This window comes from Bos taurus, chromosome 13, assembly GCF_002263795.3.
Source record: "Bos taurus isolate L1 Dominette 01449 registration number 42190680 breed Hereford chromosome 13, ARS-UCD2.0, whole genome shotgun sequence".
Classification (NCBI taxonomy): domain Eukaryota; kingdom Metazoa; phylum Chordata; class Mammalia; order Artiodactyla; family Bovidae; genus Bos; species Bos taurus.
The window spans coordinates 47251066-47272504 of NC_037340.1; the positions used below are offsets into that span (position 1 = coordinate 47251066).

At 41.1% G+C, this 21439-nt stretch overlaps 1 protein-coding gene across 2 annotated transcripts in view; it reads right to left on the reverse strand.

The window, feature by feature from the left end:
• Positions 1 to 21439, reverse strand: part of SLC23A2 (solute carrier family 23 member 2) — a 142695-nt gene that overhangs the window by 45697 nt on the left and 75559 nt on the right. For both annotated transcript variants that reach the window (XM_015474092.3, NM_001205430.1), the window contains exons 4-5: positions 8780 to 8896; positions 6117 to 6274 (exon numbers count right to left, since the gene is read on the reverse strand). In XM_015474092.3, coding sequence (XP_015329578.1) covers positions 6117 to 6274; positions 8780 to 8896 — 275 coding nt within the window. The remainder of the gene's footprint in view (positions 1 to 6116; positions 6275 to 8779; positions 8897 to 21439) is intronic.

Below are 21439 nucleotides of genomic sequence, written 5' to 3' on the forward strand. Positions count from 1 at the left end.
CATGTATTTCAATTTTTAAATTCTACCTGTAAGTGGAAACATGATATTCGTCTTCCTCTATCTGACTTATTTACTTAGTATAACATGCTCTAGGTTCATGCATGTTGTCACAAATAGCAAGGTTTCATTCTTTTTTATAGATGAGTACTATTCCATTGTGTGTATATATATGTGTGTCTGTGTGTATATATATATAAATATATATATAAACCACATCTTCTTTATCCATTCATCTATCAATGAACACATAAAAATCAAAATAAATGAACAAACATAACAAAACAGAAATAGATTCATAGATACAGAAAAAAACTGGTGATCATTAGAGGCAGAGGGTGGAAGGGATGAGTAAAACATGTGAGGGAGTTAAAGAAGTACAAACTTCCAGTTTAAAAACAAATGTCACTAGGATAAAATATACAGCAGGAGTCAATAAATAAAATAATCACAATTTTATAGTCAATAAAAATTGTAATAATTTTGTATGGTGACAAATGGTAACTAGACTTACTGTGGCAATCATTTTTTAATGTATAGAAATATCAACTCGGAACTGACACAGTGTTATAGGTTAAATAGACTTCAATTTAAAACAAAAAGGTTGACATCTTCCACTATGATAGTGTATTTCTCTATTTCTTTTTATAGTTCTATTAGTTCTTGATTTCTACATCTTGAGCATTGTTGTTATGTTTATGTATGGTTAGAATTATTATTTATCTTCCTGCCAAATAAAACCTTTAATCATTAGGTAAAAAAAACTGGATCATGTGGAAGAAAAATGTATCAGACCACAGAAACACAACAAATGCACCATACAAACTTAACTGGATCCTGGTTCAGAGAGGTGGCCAGAATAGCCATAATAGGTATTTTAGGGACAACTAGGGTAATTAGACGGAGAAGGCAATGGCACCCCACTCCAGTACTCTTGCCTGGAAAATCCCATGGATGGAGGAGCCTGGGAGGCTGCAGTCCATGGGGTCGCTAAGAGTCGGACACGACTGAGCGACTTCACTTTCACTTTTCACTTTCATACATTGGAGAAGGAAATGGCAACCCACTCCAGTGTTTTTGCCTGGAAAATCCCAGGGACGGGGGAGCCTGGTGGGCTGCCGTCTGTGGGGGTCGCACAGAGTCGGACACGACTGAAGTGACTTAGCAGTAGCAGCAGGGTAATTAGATATAGACTGCATATTAGATGATATGACTCAAATTTCTCAGGTGTGGTAAATAGTTACACAAGAGACCCTCATTTCTAGGAGAGTATTTAGGAGTGAGGTATCACCATGCTGCCTGGAACTCTCAATTAATTAAAAAAGTTGCATATATACCCCAGCACCAATACATATACAGAGAAAGAATGTGAGAGAAATCCCAGTCTCCCATATCCCAATCTAAGCCCTGCATCTCTCCACTGTTCTAAATATCATCAAGTGAAGAGTTCAAAGCCTCCAACTTGAGATCTTGAAGTATCCTGGAGCCACCCCCTACAGTGAGTGAGCACACAACATGTACCAGCCCTGGAACCCAAGGAGGTGAGAAACAGGGGAGCTTCCTCCTCAGGACAGACAACTCTGTTAGAGGTCAGGCTGCTGTGCTAGCTACTGTCTTAGCCAAAACCCTACCTTTTCTCAGCAAAGGAAAATTCTGTGAGTCTCCAGCAGGCCTGTTATAGCCAGGAGAGGCTCTCAAGGAAAGGGCCTCTCAGCCCGCAATTTTTTCTTTTTCTGGAGAGCTGACAGAAAGGACTCTAAGAGGAACCTAGAACAAAAGACTGGATGTGGTCCCCAAACACAGCACCTGCACACCTCAGGGAAGGTCGGAAAAGGTCAGCATGATGTGCAAAGGGCAGGGTCCATCCCAGAGGGCCCTCCTTCATCCCCAGCTATGCACTAACACCTGCAGTCAAGGGCAGGGACTTGGGAAGCTTAGAGCTGCTACCCAGGCTTGGTCTCTGATGGAAAAGACAATAACAGCCAAAGTGATGCATTAACTGAGTCCTCCCCAAAGCTAGGGAGGCCTGGCTGCTGCGGGCTGGTTAACACTTGGGTTGGGGGACTCTGACCCTTGCCCCCGCTCATGGGATTTTAAAGGCTTTGCACTAATTCCTAGAAAGACCCCAAGGGGTAAGGTGGATTGAAATCAACCAGAATGAGAACTGCTGAAACCTTACTCAAGGGCACTGAGCAATAAAGACCTTGTTAAAAGCCAAGTGCAGGGGACCAAAGTCAAAGGAAATAAGGAAGAAGGAAAAAGTCGGATGGAAGAAAGGGGATGAAAGAAGCAGCTGTAACAGAAACATCCCATCCCCAACAGGCAGAGGCTCTGGGAAGCACTGAAGCCACAGAAGTCACACAACTGGGGCTGAGACACATGATCTCCATTCCAAAATAAGTCATGATCTCTGGAGGAAAGGAAACCACGTTCATGCCAGGGGAGATGTTCAGGGAAGGAAGGAGGGTCTGCAGCATGTGCTGCATCAGACACATTTTCTGTGGCCTTAGCCAGCCCAGCTCATGGAAAACAGACCCCCAAAGGAGTATTTTTGACACTGAATCCTAAAGCTGGCACTGCAAGCTCATGGTTCAGGTTTGCAAAGGCACACCTCTGTTTCACTCTCACTTTTTCCATATCACTTTTGGTTATTTTTATGCAATGAAACAGCTTTCCAGAAACAGCACACCACTCTTCAGCACACCCATGTGAAATGTGGCCAGAGCCCAGAGAATGGAAATGGTTACACTTCCTTCCCCTGCTCTAGACCTGCAATTATGGTTTTAGCTTCTTCACAATAAAGGCCCCATCCCTCAGAGGCATGGGCCATCTACCCATGACATTCAGTGCAGGGGAGTTCTGGGTACTACACGGGAGTCAGGCAAACACACCAAGAAATAGACAGAACTCAGACACACATGGCAAACCACTCAGTTAGAAAAGTCTGAAAATCTGCCCTAGAAATCATGACAGCTGAACATGAAAGTCTTTTTCTTCTGCAGCTCTCCAGCTAACTCCACCTAACTTTTTCTTTTGCAGCTCTCCAGTGTGAACTGCAAACACCAACAAACACGCAGAGGCCACCTGCAATCTTTACGGCTGTGATACTGGGAATAAATTCCACTCTTGGCCATGTCAGCCTTTCTTTTGCACTGTCCCACCCTTGTATTTCCACAGCCCCAACTGCTTTATCCGTTTGTTTGATTCTCTTGTGATCAGAAAGTAAATGCACAAGTCTGTAAACATGACAATTCAAAATCGATGATGAGGGTCTATGTCAGTAAGCAGCAGAATTAGAAGGTTTTTCATATTATTTATACTCTTGTAACTTTTCAATGTATTTTAGGAAGAAGCATATAATATAATAATCTACAAACACACAACAATGGCAAGTGTCATCCACGGGACACCTTAGGAAGAGCCTCCTATCATTTTCACAAAAGCAAACTGGGAGCTGGAGAGGTCTTCTGTCCAGAGTTGTAACACTGCATAGGTCTCTCTAACTCCTCATACGCACTCATTTCACTCCCCCATGTGCGAACGGCAAAGAAACCATTTGCCATGTGGCATGAGCTAACTCTTTATTGGGAACTATAGAATCTGACTGCCCGTGGGATTACAGTTTTATCATTACAATGGTCAATAACTTGATTTTAACCAACACTGGCAATGCTGCTGCTCTGACTCTGCTGAATAGACATCCCTGGAATAGACTTAGGGATGCTCAACCCTGACCCGTTCTGAGTAAGTACTGGGTGTCTGAGTACCAGGGGTGGGTCCCCACTCTCCTGAGGTCTGAGTGTCAACCTTGGTCTGCTGGAAATACTAGGTGGGTGTGGTATTTAGCCATTCTTGAGATCTCTGCTCTTCTTTTACAAAAGCCACAGGAGACCTAGGGGCAAGAATCTGAGAGGTGATTCAGCTGGAAGGGGTAGCCCTGCCTCTTCAGGCACAGTGAAACAAAGGGAAGTTGGGAAAAGAGGAGTTAGAGTTTTAACAGAAAAGGGTGAAGGACAGGGAGATGCAGGGGATGGGGGAGATGGGATACTGCAAACAAACAGGGGACATGGGGCACAGCAAACAAACAGCCTCAGAGGTGGTGACCAGTCAAGCAGGGAGGGAAATGCCTCTCATACACCTCATCATCTGGGCTCGCCTTCACACAGCAGGCCCTCAAATGTATGCTGGACAAAACTTAAAAGAATGTATCAACAACAGCTTGTGGCTTTGAGGAGTTGGAAACCAAGCCACTGAGTGCCTTCTCACTTTTTCCCTACTAGATGGAAGCTTCGAGGCAAGGATCCCAGGCAAGAAAAAGGTGCTGTGTGTTAGCACAAAGAGGGAAGTAGAGTCAGGAGTGGCCTTCCTGATATGAGACCAGGGCAGAGCTGTACCTGGTACCTGCCATACCACGGTAAACACGTCTTTCATTTCCTCTTCAAGTCAACCAACAATTCTCAACTAGAGGCACTGCCTAAATTTATAGATGATTTGTGCTACAAGTTCTCTGATGAGCTAGCTGTTTAGAAAACAAGTATTTCCCCAGAGAACCAGTTCCCCATGTACAAGGTAAGGCCCTTGAGTCAGCCAATAAAAACTTTCTAAACCACCCTGGCTTTGAAACACAAAATCTTGAATGCTGTAACAAAAGAATGAAAGATGCTATCAGCCAAGTTTAACTACCTGAGCACTAAGAAACTTAATCAAGCCCTCTCTGGAGTGTCCAAATACATCTCCTTCCCCTAACAGGTGAGTAACACGCTGCCTTTCCCTCAGGGGTCCCCTAAGACGACCCTCCTTTCTGAGGTAAGGGATCTGCTCAGCATGGTGGCTTCAGGCAGTCCTGCAGGGGCTGGGGACTGGAGAATCCGAGGAGCTGGCCAGCCCTTTTCAGCCTTCCTTGCATCATCAGACCTGCTATGGAGCTGTCATATTCCTTATGAGGACACTGCTTAAGCTGCCACCCAAAATGCCCTAACACTGTCCTTCCCATATTCTCCTGTCCCCTGTAAGTGAAGGTTGTTCTGAGGATTCTGACTCACTGAATACAGTCCATGATTACCAGGCTGCCTTCTTTGCCCTCTGAGTTTGCTCCCGCTTCCCTAGCAGGGAGACACAGAACTTATACGTTTACTCTGCTGTCCTTGCCCTGAGAATAGTCCTGTCACCACAGGCTCCCCACCTTGAGCAACATCCTAGGGTAAAGGAAAAGGCTGAATGTGAAGAGGGTGGAAAAAGGGGACAGGAGGGGACAAAGCAAGACTGCAGGAGAAGGTAAAAGAAGACAGTTCTTTTCCTTCCTATGCCAGCCCCATATCCATGTAAGCTGGGGCCTGGGGATGCAAAGTGCACTTTGCACTTTGAGGGAACACACATCAGCAAGAAAAGACACAAACAAAAAAGGACAAAGTGGAATAAGAGTCACATTAGAAGAACATACACAAGATGCATGTGTGGGAATTCAGAGAGAACAACGGAGGCGTGGGGAAGTCAAGGGTGCTTCACAGAGAAAAGAGGAACAAGCCAGGACTGGAAGGCCGCAGGGCAGCACAAGCTCAGGTAAGACAGCACAGCGGGCTTGAGGAGGAGCTCATTTCTTGGTGAGTGCATGGGAGGAGACTGCAGGGCTCAGGGACATACCTGGGTGGGACAGAGAACAAAGGAGACGCCTACAAATGGGCACATCCCAGTGTTTAAACAGGGAGTAGGGCTGTAGCCTCCTAGCACCCAGGAAGATGCAAACATTGAAAAAATGACACCAGGGTGGCACACAGAGCGGGGCAGAGGACAGTAGCCTTGGAGGCAGGGAGACCAACTGGAAACCTAGTCAAACACAGTCCAGGTCTGAACTTCAGGAACTGGGGAAGTGACAGAGTACTAGAGAAAACTTGCCCTGCCAGCTGGTGGGATGGAAGGAGCTGAGTTCCAGCCTGCACAACTGGCCAGGAAGTGGTGCCACCCACCTAGAGAAGAAACACAACAGGACTGGGAGAGGCAAGGCAAAGGCCCCTAGGCCACACTTCCCCATACTCCAGTCAGTCCTTCCAAGCAGCCCTGGGTGGATGTGCACAATGCCCCGTGGGCACGTCAGCATTCCCAATTCAGTGCCCCAATCTCACCTGCATCCAAAAGTGGTCTGCAGCAAAGTTGTGATTCCCACGCAGAAGAAAATGGTCCCAATGAGCTGGCTGGTGGCCCACTGGTCATACCCCACACACATGGCATCGGCCAGCAGAAAGGGCACTGCGATGGTGCCGCTAAAACACGTCAGGTAATGCTGTGGGGACAGAGAGACAGAGGGGAGAAGTTCATCTTTTTTTGTATTTTGTCTGATTTTACCCTAACTTTGACCACTCCCCTGTTGCTTTTAAAAAGTAGCACACATGAATTTGTTTTTTTAGGTACACACTCATCATATGCCAAATTGTTTTTTTCTCCCCCCAGCATTTCTATTACATTTTCTCGTCTTCTAACTCACCTGTATTATTACTTATTACTTGCATGAATCCAGGCCAGCACAAAGGAAACGCAATACAAACACCAGTAATGTTTTATCTATAGAATTTTTACTGAGAATATTTGCTTTTTAACTGCTTTTCACCACCAATTGCTAAAACCATAGATCTTTCCCCTCGAATCTGTTAACATGAATTCTGTGGCATTGAACCATTCTTGAAACAAACCCTAGTTAGTCATGTTAGATTTTGATTTGCCTATATTTTATGTAGAATTTTACAACTATGTTTTGAGATAATTCATCCTTTTTAAAAAATTCTTTTAGGTCTGGGGATTAAAGCTACAAGCTTCACTGCACAAGGCATTTTCCATCTTTTCCTATGACCTGGCATTATTTAACAGCAGTCAGGGAAGCGCTACACTCACAAGCAGCTGTGGGAATCATTCAGAAAGAGCTGGTCCCACTCCTCCTTTAGGACCCCTCCCCAATTCCCTACAGCCCTGGCAGAACATTCCAGCTCTCACTGCTCACATCCCTTCCTCCCAGAGGCTTGCCTGTTGAGTTCTTACTTCTGTTGTGCAAATTTCCTCTTTTCTTCCTAACAGTTCCCCATCTCTGCTCATTTTTGCCAAAATGCGCTGCTTGCAGCCCCAAAAGACCAACTGTAAAACACTAACAGGTGTTTGGTGAAGGGAAGAGAACATTCCCATCAGGACTTCCCAGAGCTGCTCACGATTGCACTGTCAAGAAGGGAGTGATGCATCAGAGTTTCCCAATTTCATCTGAAAGGGGAGACTACTTCTAGACACATCTATCAACATTTCAAAAAGCAAGTTTCCTGAACCTCGTTTGAGACATTCAGTCCTAGGGAAATCATTTGCCTAACCAGTCAGGTCCTCTGGTTATGCCTTCTTTATTAGAATGCCTTTCTGTCCAGTTTACCAACTGTTTTAATACCTAAGATGGGGTAGGGCCTGGAAACTGAACCAAAGTATCAGCTGTCAGCAGATATAGTCCACCTCCAAGAGAATAAACTTGTCTGGGTAATGAGACTGATTTCCTTAGCATGAACTGATCATTCAAACTTGAGAAAGTAAGAATGCAAAGTGAGACCTCAAAACCAAGGCACACACAGACCAGAGCTATGTGTCTGGGCAAAGAGCCTTCCATGTCATCCCCTTTCTCCTAAAGCCCACTTCAATCGTAAGTGGGAAAAGGGAGTGGTGGCTGGGGGGAGGCGGGGAGTGGATACCAAAGATGCAGAAGTCCTGTACCAGCTTGGGTCACCTCTCGCCCCATCCCTCCTACCCGTTCCTTGGCAGCCTCCTTGCTCCGCTCCCACTGGAAATTGCAAGCAGACATTACCAAGGCAAGCCTGCCTTCCTTTAAAAATAAGACTGAAGCCTCCACATTTATGTCCTGACCAACACAGCACTTCTTTTTTTTTTCCTTTTTAATTGAAGGATAATTGCTTTAAAGAATTCTGTTGTTTTCTGTCAAACCTCAACATGAAACAGCCATAAGTATACATGTATCCCCTCCCTTTTGAACCTCCTTCCCATCTCCTGCACCATCCCACCCTTCTAGATTGATACAGAGCCCCCATTTGAGTTTCCTGAGCCATACAGCAAATTCCCATTGGCTATCTATTTTACATATGGTAATGTGAGTTTCCATGTTACTCTTTCCATACATCTCACCCTCTCCTTCCCTCTCCCCATGTCCATAAGTCTATTCTCTGTCTGTTTCTTCATTGCTGCCCTGTAAATAAATTCTTCAGTACCATTCTTTTAGATTCCATATATATGTGTTAGAATATGATGTTTATCTTTCTCTTTCTGACTCGCTTTACTCTGTATAATAGGTTCTAGGTTCATCCACCTCATCAGAACTGACTCAAATGCATTCCTTTTTATGACAACATAGCACTTCTTAATGCCACCCATATTTCACGGCAGTTGACAGTGACTATGGATTGGTTAACTAGGAATGAGAGATGAACACTAATCCTTCTTATCTCTATTCCTCTACATTCTCTTCCCTCTATTCTCCCCCTTTCCATACACCTATGATCTTTTTTCCTTCCTTCCATGTCATTTCTATTGCTTATTCCCTGAATATTTTCCTTTTTTCCTATCATGGTTAACCCACTCCTCCTATTTACCTTTCACTGTTTTGAAATTCATATTAACAATTACCATTCATCATCCTTAAAAGAGTAATTTAAAGCTGTCAATAAGTAAAAAATAAAAATTGAATTTTAAATAATCTAGACAGACAATTCAAGCATCTGCTGGTGGTTACATTCCAAAGGAATCATCTTACCTGCAACCCCAGAAATATGCACAGGTACCAGGGCGGAACATCTTCTATGGTATAAATCATATCTGATCTCTGGGGGTCTAGACTGCCAGTGCTATCCAAGGTCTCAGCAAGGGAGCTCTGTGAGCAAGGGAGAAAAGAAGTTGTTCAATAAAAGCAAGGTCTAAGGTTAACTCAGCATAGGCTGTTACTGAAAAACAATTTTATAAAGTGGCTGTCACTCTAATGTAAAATTAAGCCTTTATTACCTTTGACACAATGTTAAGCACACTCAGTGGGACGGTCTGTTATCAGGATTTAGGGGCTCAGTATCACTTGCAGTCAACTCATCCCCAAGAGCAACCAGCTTGCTCAGAGCTTCTCCCAAACCTGGGCACCTCCTGCATAGAGAGAGATGCTCCCAAGGTTGACACCACAAAGTAGTACCATGGCATGAGTGATACCATCCTTGGGTGGTAACCTGAATTAAGAAATATTATAAAATGCTAACTACTTTCAATAGCACTAATCTGCCCCTCCTATCCCAACCCATCCCTGCAAGGAAAAAGATTTTTGTACCTAAACATCCTTCTTTTATTTATTTTTGAATTTTATTTTTGGCTGTGCTGGGTCTTTGTTGCTATATGTGGGCTTTCTCTAGTTGCAGCAAGTGGGGGCTACTCTCGAGTTGCGCTGAACAGGCTTCTCATTGCAGTGGCCTCTCTTTTCACAGAGCATGGGGTCCAGAGCATGCGGGTTTCCGTAGCTGCAGTGCAGGGCTCAGCAGTTGTGGCACATGGGCTTAGCTGCTCCACGGCATGTGGGATCTTCCTGGACCAGGGATCAAACCCATGTCCTCTACACTGGCTCACAGATTCTTAACCACTGGACCACTAAGGAAATCTCAGGAAACATCCTTCTTTTAAAACACTTTTGCTCAGACACAAATGTGAGTGAAGAGAGCAAAGGTATACAGATACTATGATTCAAAGAAACCAATACAATTCTGTAAAACGATTATCCTTCAATTAAAAAATAAATTTTAAAAAAGAAAAAAAATTTAAAGATGCTCAAAAAAAAGACTAAAAATATATTTATAGTTGAGGATAACCCCACCAACCCCCATTACTGAAGATTTTTTTTAATGTTGTGTTGTCTGCTTTATAAACAAAAATCTTTACAGAGACCACAGGTTATACTCCAGACATTTCTGATCATCTTCAGTGTCACTTCTGAACTCATCCAGTATCTGAGCCAAACTGAAAACTTGGGGGATTCCCCTATATACCCTCAATGTTACCCTGTTTCTAAAACCATACTAACAATTTCTTGGAATCCAAGATGTGCCTTTTAAAGTTTTTTAATAATAAAGCGCCTAAGAAGAAACAAAATTACAAGATGTACCACAAAAGAGATAAAGATGACAATATTCTAAACCTTGGTCACATCTAGCCCAATTTGTTCCACTTTCCAATGGATCTGATCCACAGAAAGATTCTGAGAAAGATGCTGACTCCTTGTTTATCACTCCATTTTTCTTACACTGGAATTTGAACATACACTGGCCAAATACTCTTGAACAAAGAGTGTTGTATTAGTGACACACTTCAGCGTCACTCTCGAAAGCCTAAAGGTAAATATCAAAAGTAAACGGACATTTGATCTAATCCAAATGTGAACTGAATATGATCTTTCTGAAAGAATTTTTCTTCCATTCAAACAATGGATATCGGCAGGTGCCCAAACCCCTCTGTCCGTGGGGATTCTCCAGGCAAGAATACTGGAGTGGGAAGCCATTACCTTCTCCAGAGGATCTGCCCAACCCAGGGATCGAATCCGCATCTCTTGCATTGCAGGCAGATTCTTTACTATTGCCACCAGGGAAGCCATGATATGCAGTGATATGCAGTAAAGGATTAACTCAGCAGGTCTGGGCTGTTCAAACCCTGAACATTTGAAAGAAAAGTTTGGTCCTTACCTGACACCTGGAAGATACTTTAATGTTTTTAGAATATCCTTCCTCTTAAGAGTGCATTTGTTTACCTGAGCCCTTCACAGATTATTCTAACAGTGCAATTGACGATGGGGGCCTTGGGCCACATGGTATCAGTTTGACTCCAGAGGGCCTGGCAACGCTTCTTGAGTGTCCTCACACATTGTTTTGGGGGAAATTAAGCACTGCCACATGACTCCATTAGGAAGAGGACAACTGAAAGTTTGCTCAGTGTCTACATGGGTTTTTTTAATCGATTTTAATCTGAACCCTTTTTCTCAAATAAGCTACAACCAGAAGCTTTTCTGAATTCTATGAGTCGGCTTTGTTGTTCAGTCACTAAGTCATGCCCAACTCTTTGCGACCCCATGGACTACAGCATGCCAGGTTTCCCTGTCCTTCACTATCTCCCTGAGTTTGCTCAAATTCATGTCCACTGAGTCAGTGTGAGTCATCCAAGCCAATCATTGAACCTGATTCGGGACTCCTAAACCAGTCTTGGATATCTCTGAACGAGGCTGACCATTTGCTGATATGATGCAACAGTGGACACTGGACTCACTACACAAAGGACAACTCAACACTATCATAGGGCCTACAGGCAGGAGTGTTACTGCTCACAAAGTAACAAAAAGAAATGTCTGAAAACAGAGTATAGTAACACTACACTTATTAGATTAGTATAATGTTAAAATAGTATTGTAAGCATTATTACTCTAATGATTCCCAAATGGCTAGTTTTACGTATAAAACACATGAACAGAACTGAAAAGACTGAATCTGTCCTCTTTATAACCTGGAGGGCTAAGATTAAGATGTGTACACAAATATATATATATACATACACACATACACACACACTGTATACACACAATTTTTCTTAGTAATGAGGGTGGTTCTACAACTCAGTAATGGAACTAATGTCAATGTCCACTGATGATATCAAGAAAAAGCAGGAAATTGTGTGGTCAAGGGGATCAATGAAGCCTGTCAGACAAATGCTACACTGCCCTCCCTGAGATAGAAGGAGAATGGTCACTGTGGACCATGGTACCACAGTCTGTTATCACAGCATGAACAATATGAACCATTTTAAAACTGCAAAAACAAAAACCTCCAACAGAGAAGTTTCTTTGAAAGATGATCACATTAAGTCAGACAGAGTAGGAGAAATATTGGATGACTTCCCTTCTATGTGGAATCTAAAAAGAAATGAAAGAAATGAACTCGCAAAACAGAAGAGACTCACAGACTTACAGTGAGGGTGAGGGAGTGAGGATCAGGGGAAGATGGAAGGAGGGAGAGTTATGGAGCTTGGGGTGGACATATACAAACCCTGTATTTAAAGTGGATAACCAATAAGGGCCTACTGTATTGCACATGGAACTCTGCTCAGTGTTCTATGGCAGCCTGAATTAGAGGGGAGTTTGGGGGAGAATGGACACATGTATATGTATGGCTGAGTCCCTTCACTATTCACCCTATCGTAACATTGTTAACTGACTATACCCCATTATTTCTGGAATACGTAGAGCATCTGTATGAGCTGTGACCCATCTGGGAGAGGGAAAGACTCCACAACATAGGTGCTGGAGGGGAAAGGTATAAAGAAGTGAGCTGGTTGACCAATGGAAGCTGAGAAATGCTCTATGCTTGAAGGCAGAAGACAGGATAGGGATGGGAAAAAGATGGGATTTAACTCTGCAAACCAATCAGCCACACTGCTGCCTGCCAACTGCTATCCTCAGCCTGCAAGACACAAAAATGTATTATTTGAAGAATACAAATCAGAAATACCTCAGACTGAGGAATACTATGTGTGGTTTTAACCCACAAGCATGAACAGTTGAGATCCTTATCTGTTTCCAGAATGCCAGAAGCTACAGGAAGACTAGAGGACTCCTTTCCAGATGATCTGATCAGCCTCAGAGACAAAACACTACCATCTACAGAGCCTACAGTGACAAGATAACTCTCCCTATTCAGTGGAAAGGCTGAACAGAAAACTTTATCCACACACAATGATTCTACAATCATATCTTTTTATTGCCTCACATTCCTCCAAAAATAAGAGCCAAATAGAGGAAATAGGTCCATGTAGTAGAAAGAAAACACACTGGCAGGGGGAGAAACCTGTCTCTTCACAAAAGTATTTTGAACCTGGGAGGAAAGAAATGTCATTTTCAAAGCTCTAATCAGTAAGTAAAAACAAAGAGTAAAAAAGACCTTAGGAACTAAAAACAGGATAGGAAAAAAAATTCAACAAACGGGTTGAGAGTCCCAAATAACATGTGCCCCAAATAACAAAAAGACAAATGTAGGTTAAGAACAATTTTTATGGGAGAAAACAGAATATAAGAATCAAAGAAATAAGAAAATTTCTAAGAACTAAAGGATATGCTTGCAAATTAGAAAAATATGCTAAGTTTTCAATAAATTAATTAAAAAAGATTCAGCTATCTTTGAAAACTCAACAAAAGAATCTAGTATGTCAAGAAATTTAAGGACAAAGGGGAAATAAAACATGAGTTTTAAGAATTTGGACAGAAGGGGGAAAAAAAGAAAAATCAAAATGGTAGGAGCACAAGAGGGAAAGACAACATGAAAAAAGGATAAGAGAAAACAAGATTAGAGAGAAGTGAGAGAGGGCAGACAAAGTAGATCCAGAACAGACATAAATGGAGCCCCCAAATAAGAAAACCAAAAGAAACCAGAATAAAAAATAAAGATATAATTCAAGACAACACTGCTGAAGTAACAGGAGACTTGAAGCTAAATACTGAAAGTGCCAGGAAAAGCTGACACAGAAGGTCAGCTTCAAAACTTATGACTATTATTATATGACAGTCAGTAAAGTTACTGAATATAAAAGATAAATAATCCACAGAAAAGGCAAAAAGATCAAGATATTGATTTACAAGGGGGAAAAAAAAGACCAGCCTGAGTTCTTCAAAGCCATCTTCAACACCAGAAAATGAGAAAAGAGCAAACAATAAGGTATGATTCAATTATTTCCTTAATTTTATATTATATAATTTTTCAAAACTATACAGTGGTAGAAGAAACATCAAATGCCTGCCCTATATCTATCCCCAGCTCCAGCTTCAAAATTTATTATCCCTGGATTCTTATTTAATCTACTCCCCATCTCATTCTAACTTTACTGGAGTAAAGGGATGGATTATTTTAAACTGAATCCTCAAAATACATATATTTGCTCAGAAACACATATATGTCTCTTAAGCAGATAAAGACCCTTAAAAAGAACGGAAATACCATTACAAACTAAATCAAATTTCTTCATATCAGCTAATACCCAATGCTTATTACAAATTTTTCATCCTATGTTAAAATTTTGTTACAGCTGATTTATTTGAGTCAGGATCTAAACAACGTCCTAAAGATTTTACATACAGCCAAACTTTCCTTCAAGCCTAAATGCTATAGATAAATTCTCATCCAAAATTATTCCCCTGATTCAGTTCTTCAGTGTTATTTCTCTAACTTTAATGAACATATCAAATCACATAGGAATCATATGAAAATGCAAATTCTGATTCAGCAGGTTTTGGTTGGGGCAGAGATTCTACATTTCTAACAAGCTTGTAGGTAATGATGTCAACAAAGCTGATGCATGGACTACACTTTAATATCAAGGGCCAGGAGGATGAACTTCAGTCAACCAAGAAATTACTGGTGAAAATCAGCAAAAGGTTTGACTCAAATTAGCTGTAGAAATAAAACTAAAAGTAGGAAGTAGGTAACCAGAATGTATAAAACTCACGTGCACCAAAAAGATACAAACATTACAATTAACAAAATGTGAGAGAGGAAAAGAAAAAGGCAAGCAGTAAATTGTAATCTAATATAGTTGGAAGTCAAAGCATGATACTGAAAGCTGACAAATCAATTATAATGGAAAGTGTAAGTAGTATTTCTGACCAAAATCAGATAGTAGAAGAAAAGGGAAGGAAGAAAAATCACCAATTTTGTTATTGTTCACGGTAGATAAGTGAAAATTATTAAGCTTTATTTTAAAATTACAATTAATGAGATCTATTATCAATAATAGTTTTATCAATGTGAATATTCTAACGTCCTTGTTTTTAGAAATACACACTGAAATATTTAGGGAAAAAGGAGTATTATGTCTGTAATTTACTTTCAAACAGTTCAGAAATAATAGGTGTATATACAGCAAATGATTTTTTAAATCATGAGATTATCTATTCAAAATATTAAAATTAATTTTTAAAAATAAAAAAATTCCACATACATTTAGTAACCTAGTGAGGTATACACGTTATGTAGGTGGGGTAGAGACTAGTAGCTCACTGTCTATAGTACAACACTCTCAGATATGTGTGTTCATGAGTGGAAAAGCATGTGGAATACACACATCAGACTGCCAGTTGTCAGTTATGCTCGGGAGACCAAGAATGGAAGCAGCACATTTCAAACTTTTTAATACAATTTTGGGCTGTTTATGTTAAACAAGTATGCTCAAGAACAAACGGTAATAAAAGGTAAAGAAAATCTGGAAGTGAGGGGGAGGAGCCTCCGCAATGGCACCCACCCTCACTGGCTTCACAAGGTAGAAAACACTCCCCAGCATGTAACGCAGCCACCTCCACCTCTCCAGGAGACTGTCCAAGACCAGTAGTAAATTCCCACTCATTTTACATATGAGCACCGAAATCGCAACTAGCTATTGAACAACCATTGACAGAAGACACTAGAACCCACTAAAAAAGATACCCAGTATCCAGGGACAAAGGAGAAGCCAAAATGAAATAGTAGGAGGGGAATAATTATGATAAAATCAAATCCTATACCTGCCAGGTGGGCGACTCACAAATTGGAGAACAATTATAGGAAAGAAGCTCCCCACTGTTGTGAAGATTCTAGGCCCCACATCAGGCTCCCCAGCCTGGGGATCTGGCCAAGGGACTGGGAATCCCCAGGGAATCTGACTTTGAAGGCCAGTGGGATTTGATTACAGAGCTCCCATAGGACTGGGGGGAACAAGAGATTCTTAGAGGGCACAAACAAAATCTTGTGCACACCAGGTCCCAAAGGAAAGGAGGAGTGACCCCACAGAAGACTGAGTCAGACATACCTGTGGGTGTTTGAGGGTCTCCTGTAGAAGCATGGGCTGGCAGTGGCCTGCCATGGAGACAGGGACACTCTAAGCCCTCTTGGAGGTCGCTGATAGTCCTACTACAGAAACCTATAGACTCCAGGACTGGGTCACCTCAGGCCAAACAACTAACAGGGAGGGGAGCATAGCCCCACCCATCAGCAGACAATTGTATTCAAGTTTTACTAAGCACAGCCCTGCCCACCAGACCAAGACCCAGTTTCCCCCACAGCCTGTCCCTACCATTAGGAAGCTTATACAAGCCTCTTATTCTCATCTACCAGAAGGCAGACAGAAGAAATAACCACAATCCCATCAGCCTCTAGAACTAATACCACAATCACAGAAAACTACCCAAAATGACATAGGATTATGTACCAGATGAAGAAACAAGATAAATACCCAGAAACACAACTAAATGAAATGGAGATAGGCAACCTCCCAGAAAAAGAATTCAGAATAATGCCAGTGAAGATGATTCAGCATCTCTGAAAAAGACTGGAGGTGAAGATTAAGGTGATGCAAGAAATGTTTACCAAGGACCTAGAAGAACTAAAGAACAAACAAACAGAGATGAACAATACACTAGACAGAATCAAGCACAGAATAACTGAAGCAGAAGAATGGATAAGTGACCTGGAAGATAGAATGATAGAAATCAATGCTGCAAAATGGAATATAGGAAAAAGAATGAAAAGAAATGAAGACAGCCTAACAGACCTCTGGGACAACATTAAACACACCAATATTCACATTATATGGGTCCCGGAAGGAGAAAAGAGAAAGGACCCAAGAAAATATCTGAAGAGATAACAGGTGAAAACATCCCCCACATGGGAAAGGAAATAGTCAATCATGTTCAGGAAGCAGAGTCCCAGGAAGGATAAACCCAAGGAGGAACACATCAAAACACATGGTAATCAAACTGACAAAAATTAAAGATAAATCATTAAAAGAAACAAGGGAAAAAAGACAAATAACATACAAGGGAAAACCTATAAGGTTATCAGCCTATTTCTCAACAGAAACTCTACAAGCCAGAAGGGAATGGCATAATATATTTCAAATGATAAAAAGGAAGAACCTACAACTAAGAATACCCTACCCAACTAGACTCTTTCAGATTTGATATTGAAATCAAAAGCTTTCCAGACAAGCAAAATTAAGAGAATTCAGCACCACTAAATCAGTTTTACAACAAATGCAAAAGGAACTTCTCTGGGCAGGAAACACAAGAGAAGGAACTGATCTATAAAAAATAAACCCCAAACAAAAAAATCAGAGTAGGATCATATATATCAATAATTACCTTAAATGTAAATGAATTAAATGCACCAACCAAAACATAAACTGGCTGAGTGGACACAAAAACAAGACCCAAATATATATTGTCTATAAGAGACCCACTTCATACCTAGGGATACTTACAGACTGAAAATAAGGGGATGGGAGAAGGTATTTCATGCAAATAGAAATCATAAGAAAGCTGGAGTAGCAATACTCATATCAGACAAAACAAACTTTAAAACAAAGACTGTTATAAGAGACAAAGAAGGACACTACATAATGATCAAGAGTTCAATAACTATTATAACAATTATAAATATATATGCACCCAACACAGAAGCACCTCAATATGTAAGACAAATACAAACAAACATAAAGGGAGAAATCGACAGTAACAAAATTAATAGTGGAAGACTTTGATATCCCACTTTCAACAATGGACAGATCATTCAGACAGAAAATCAGTAAGGAAATGCAGGCCTTTGTTGTTGTTGTTCAGTCGCTCAGTCATGTCCGACTCTTTCAACCCCATGGACTGCAGCACATCAGTTTCCCTTGTCCTTCACTATCTCCGGAGCTTGCTCAAACTCACATCCACTGAGTCGATGAGGCCATACAACCATTTCATCCTCTGTCATCCCCTTCTTCTCCTGCCTTCAATCTTCCCCAGCATCAGGATTTTTTCTAATGAGTCAGCTCTTCGCATCAGGTGGCCAAAGCACTGGAGCTTCAGCTTCAGCATCACTCCTTCCAATGAATACTCAGGACTGATTTCCTTTACGACTGACTGGTTTGATCTCCTTGCAGTCCAAGGGACTCTCAAGAGTCTTCTCCAACATCACAGTTCAAAAACACCAACTTTTGGTGCTCAGCCTTCTTATTGGTCCAGCTCTCACATCCATACATGACTGCTGGAAAAACCATAGCCTTGACTATACGGATCTTTGGTGGTAAAGTGATGTCTCTGCTTTTTAATATGCTGTCTAGCTCTGTCATGGCTTTCCTTCCAAGAAGCAAGTGTCTTTTCATTTCATGGCTGCAGTCACCATCAGCAGTGATTTTGGAGCCCCCAAAAATAAAATCTGTCACTGTTTCCATTGTTTCCCTATGTATTTGCCATGAAGTGATGGGACCAGAGGCCACGATCTTCGCTTTTTCAATGTTGAGTTTTAAGCCAGCTTTTTCACTCTCCTCTTTCATTTTCATTAAGAGACTCTTTAGCTCCTCTTCACTTTCTGCCATAAGGGTGGTGTCATTTGCATGTCTGAGGTTATTGATATTTCTCCCTGTAATCTTGATTCTGGCTTGTGCTTCATCCAGCCCAGCATTTCACATGATGCACGCTGCATAAAAGTTAAATAAGCAAGGTGACAATATATGGCCTTGATATAGTCTTTTCCCAATTTTGAACCAGTCCATTGTTCCATGTCTGGTTCTAACTGCTGCTTCGTGACCTGCATACAAGTTTCTCAGGAGACAGGTAAGGTGGTCTGGTATTCCCATCTCTTTAAGAATTTTCCTCAGGTTGTTGTGATCCACACAGTCAAAGGCTGTAGTGTAGTCAATGAAGAAGAAGTAGATGTTCTGCTAGAATTCTCTTGCTTTTTCTATGACCCAACAGATGTTGGCAATTTGATCTCTGGTTCCTCTGCCTTTTCTAAATCCAGCTTGAACATCTTGAAGTTCTCGGTTCACATACTGTTGAAGTCAAGTTTGGAGAATTTTCAGCATTACTTTGCTAGCCTGTGAAATGAGTGAATTGTGTGGTAGTTTGAACATTCTTTGGCATTGCCTTTCATTGAGATTGGAATGAAAACTGACCTTTTCAATCCTGTGGCTACTGCTGAGTTTTCCAAATTTGCTGGCATATTGAGTACAACACTTTCATAGCATCATCTTTTAGGATCTGAAATAGCTCAGCTGGAACTCCATCACCTCCACTAGCTTTCTTTGTAGTGATGCTTCCTAAGCCCACTTGACTTCGGACTCCAGGGTGTCTGGCTCTAGGTGAGTCATCACACCATTGTGATTATCCGGGTCATTAAGATTTTTTTCCTATAGTTCTTCTGTGTATTCTTGCCACCTAGGATATTTTAGACGACTTAGACTTAATTGTTATTTATAAAGAATCCCATCCAAAAGCAGCAGACTTCACATTTTTCTCAAGTGCACACAGAACATTCTCCAGGATTGACCACATGCTGGGCCACAAGGCAAGCCTTGGCAAATTTAAGGAAATCGAAATCATATCAAGCTTCTTTTCTGATCACAGTGCTATGAGATGAGAAATAAACTACAAGGAAAAAACCTCTAAGAAACACAAACACATGGCAGCTAAACAATATGCTACTAAACAACCACTGGTTCACTGAAGAAATCAAAAGAAAAAAAAAAAAAAAAACCTACAGACAAATGAAAATGCAAGCACAACAGCTCAAAACCTACTAGATGCAGCAAAAGTAGTTACAATACAATCTTACTTCAAGAAACAAGAAAAAATTTCAAATAGACAACTTAACCTTACACCTAAAACAACTAGATAAAGAAAAACAAACAAAACCTAAAGTTAGTAGAAGGAAGGAAATCATAAAAGTCAGAGCAGAAATAAATGAAATAGAAACAAAGAAAACAATCACAAAGATCAATGAAACTAAAAGCTGGTTCTTTGAAAAGATAAACAAGATTGATAAACCTTTAGCCAGATTCATTAAAAAAAAAAACACAAATGGAGAGAACTCAAAGCAGTAAAATTAGAAATGAAAAGAGACTACTATGAACAACTGCATGCCAATAAAATGGACAACCTGGAAGAAATGGACAAACTCTTGGAAAGGTACAGTGCCCCCAGACTGAACCAGGAAGAAACAGAAAGAAAATATGAACAGATCAGGCACAAGCACTGAAATTGAAACCATGATTAAAAACCTCCCCAAAAACATAAATCCAGGACCCGACAGCTTCACAGGCTAATTTTATCAAGCATTTAAGAGAACAGTTAACATCTATCCTTCTGAAACTGTTCCAAAAGGCCACAGAGGAAGGAATACTTACCAACTCGTTTTAAAGCAAAGATATGACAAAAAAAAGGAAGAAAACTAGAGACCAGTATCACTGATGAACATAGATGCAAAACAAATACTAGCAATCCATATCCAACAACACATTAAAAAGATCATACACCAGGATCAAGTGGGATTCATCCCAGGGATGCAAGGATTTTCAACATCTGTAAATCAATTAAATTGAAGAATAAAAACCATATAATCATCTCAATAGATGCAGAAAAGGCTTTAGACAAAATCCAGTGCTCATTTATAATAAAAACTCTCCAGGCCGGCGGCGGCCGGGCGGGCTATCGCGGACTCCGCTTCCCGGCGCGCCGCGCCAGGCGGCGGGGCGGCGGGCAGAGGGCGGGTCGACGCGGGTGGCCCGGACGTGAGGCCTGAGCGGCGCTCTGCGCCGGGCCGCGCGCGTCCTGCCGCCTCCGAAATAAATTATTAAAAAAAAAAAAAAAAAAAACTCTCCAGAAACTGGGCACAGAGAGTACAAACCTCAACATAATAAAGGCCATATATGACAAACCCACAGCTAACATCATACTTAATGTGAAAAGCTGAAAGCATTCCCTCTAAGATCAGGAACAAGACAAGGATGTCCACTCTCACCACTTTTAATCAATATAGTTCTGAAAGTCCTAGCTACAGCAATCAGAGAAGAAAAAGAAGTAAAGGGAATCCAAATTGGAAAATAAAACGTTAAACTGTCACTGTTTACAGATGATATATTATACACAGAAGATCCCAAAGATGCTACCAGAAAATTACTAGAAGTCATCAATGAATTTGGTAAACTTGCAGGTTACAAAATTAATACACAAAAAGTCTGTTGCATTTCTATACACTAACAATGAAAGATTAGAAAGAGAATTACAAGAAGCAATTCCATTTACTATCGCATCAAAAAGAATAAAATACCTAAGAATAAACCTACCTAAGGGACAAAAGACCTGTACTCCCGAAACCGTTAAGATACGGATGAAAGAAATTGGACGACAAACAGATGGAAAGATATACCATGTTCATGGATTGAAAGAACTCATATTGTTAAAATAACTATACTACCCAAAGCAATCTATAGATTCAATGCAATCTCTATGAAATTACCAATGGCATTTTCCACAGTACTAGAACAAAAAATTTCAAGATTTGTATGGAGATACAAAAGACCATGAACAGCTAAAGCAATCCTGAAAAAGAAAAACAGA